The sequence below is a fragment of the Nicotiana tabacum genome, chromosome 11 (genome assembly GCF_000715075.1).
Source record: "Nicotiana tabacum cultivar K326 chromosome 11, ASM71507v2, whole genome shotgun sequence".
NCBI lineage: Eukaryota > Viridiplantae > Streptophyta > Magnoliopsida > Solanales > Solanaceae > Nicotiana > Nicotiana tabacum.
In genome coordinates, this window is record NC_134090.1 from 48,783,322 (window position 1) to 48,785,604 (window position 2,283).

General features: G+C 32.8%; 1 protein-coding gene across 1 annotated transcript; it reads left to right on the forward strand.

Moving 5' to 3' along the window:
* The first annotated feature begins 212 nt into the window (after positions 1-212).
* LOC107788079 (heavy metal-associated isoprenylated plant protein 23-like) lies at positions 213-1,653 on the forward strand. The gene is made up of 2 exons (XM_016609728.2): positions 213-660; positions 1,126-1,653. The coding sequence occupies exons 1-2, from the start codon at positions 504-506 to the stop codon at positions 1,428-1,430; spliced, it is 462 nt and encodes a 153-aa protein (XP_016465214.1). The 5' UTR covers positions 213-503; the 3' UTR covers positions 1,431-1,653.
* Positions 1,654-2,283: the final 630 nt, after the last annotated feature.

The following is a 2,283-nucleotide window of genomic DNA, read 5'->3' on the forward strand; positions in this document are numbered from 1 at the left end:
TACCGGATTTTTAGCAGTGTGAGTATCTTGTATTGTAATGGAAGGAGTATTGTTTACTGATTGAGGTCAAGTACTAAACTCCTTTTAAAATCAAGCTCATAGGACCGTCAATTTCGTGTTGTCCAATGGGGGGCCATCTTTCTCTTTTTAAACAGTGTTGGAGAAAAGAAAACGCCTATAAAAAGAAGTAGGCCTGTGTAAAGAAAGATCTCATCTTATCAAAGGAAGCAAAAAAGAAAAGTTTTAGTAGAGGGAGCAGCCTTTTTGCTTTCTCCCTTTTGTCCTTAAGCCTGTTCTAAAGCAAAGGAAAGAATCCAAGGGAAGTTTCTTACAAAGTCTTCCCTTTCATTAAAATCTTTTTAGTATAAATTTACTCATATAATTAACCCACTTTCTTTCCTCAGAAAAGGTTCAAAGTCTCTGATTTTCACTTTCTTCCTCTAAATTAAATTAAAGTTGTGTTTCATAGATATAGATATTTGCTTAAAGAGAGAAAAAGAAAAATGGGTCTAGGAGGAACTTTGGAGTATATTTCTGAGATCATGAGTAGTGATAAGCCCAAAAAGAAGAAGAAGCAGTTTAATACAGTGGAGCTCAAAGTCAGAATGGATTGTGATGGCTGTGAACTTAAAGTCAAGAAAGCTCTTTCTTCCTTGAGTGGTAAGTACGATAACTTCATTCATCATCATCTTCTTTTTTCCCATTTACAAACAATTACTATCAGCTTTGTTTAGCTAAGTTAGCTGAAAGATACTTTTAACATGCTGATATCAGTGGCAAAGTCAGGTATTTTCCAAAAAAGTGAAAAAAAATGACAGACAAACTAAAAGGTATTCAATATATGTTATATACCACTAAAATATAATATTTTATTTATATATGAGGTATAATTTTTCGACCTTTAAGAAATGTAGCTTCGTTCATGGTTGATACTGTTGTGACTCAACTACAGTTTTCTCAATGTCTCACACTATTAAAAATTTCCTTATAGTTTATATGTAGTTTATTTTTTATCAACTTCCAATATGCGAATTTGTTCCCACACCCTACACACGAGATATATCCAATAATTTTAAAGTTAGGTATATTAAAGCTGAAATATTTTGGTTTTGGTTATAATTGCAGGAGTGAAGTCTGTGGAGATAAACAGGAAACAACAGAAGGTGACAGTAACAGGATATGTGGAAGCAAACAAGGTGTTAAAGAAGGCAAAGTCAACAGGGAAGAAGGCAGAGATATGGCCTTATGTCCCTTACAATTTGGTGTCTCAGCCCTATGCTGCAGCAGCTTATGACAAGAAAGCACCACCTGGTTATGTCAGAAGAGTTGATCAGAACAACTCAACTACTGGAACAGTTGCAAGATATGAGGACCCTGCCTATACCAACATTTTCAGTGATGACAACCCTAATGCTTGCTCTATCATGTAATATTCTGCAAATAACTGCGCCTTAATTCCAAATTAGTTGTAGTCAGCTATTATTATGGGAGTAATATTCAAAAAATTTAGAGCACTGCAAGTTTGTGTGCAGGGTTTGGGATTGGGTCGAAAGGTTAACTGCTGTGGTTGTAAGTTTTGCATGGGTGTTAATGAGCGGAGTATGTATCAGAAATAACTTTGTACTTTCACAAAATTGGGGTATAGTTTGCGTACACTATCGTTTATATACCTACTTGTAGGATGTCACTAAATTTTTTTGATATTGTTGTTGTTGCATGGGTGTTAATGAGTAGGGTTGGGTTTTTGGTACAGTCTGGAGTACTGAATGAGCAGTCAAGCAAATAATTAGGAATTTACAATGGGGGTGGTTGTAATAAACCTGCTACTTGTAGTAATAGAAGAATACTACATTGTCATTTTGAATGTTATATTCTCTTTCGCTTGTTTGTTTTTTTCTTCTTTTTTTAAGTGTAATTTCTACTATATATTTACAGAAAATTTTCACAATTATCTAAAAGATAATTATATGTAATTGTGCATAAAAAAGGGAATTAGCAACCTAAAAAATAAGATGGGCTACTAATACAATAGATTAAAATATACTAATAATATAAAAAAAAATTGTACCATTTAGGGTCTTTTGATTTATGACTTCGACTAATTAATTGCAACATATAAGATAATACAACGTTTTGGTAACTTTCATGAAAAAATTAATTATCCTATAAACTAATGCGAGGCTTGATTGGCAGTGTTAAATAATATAAGTGTATTAGCAATGCAGAGATTAAACTATTTAAAGACAAAAATACTCCTTTTTTATGCATAATAATGTTCTCATA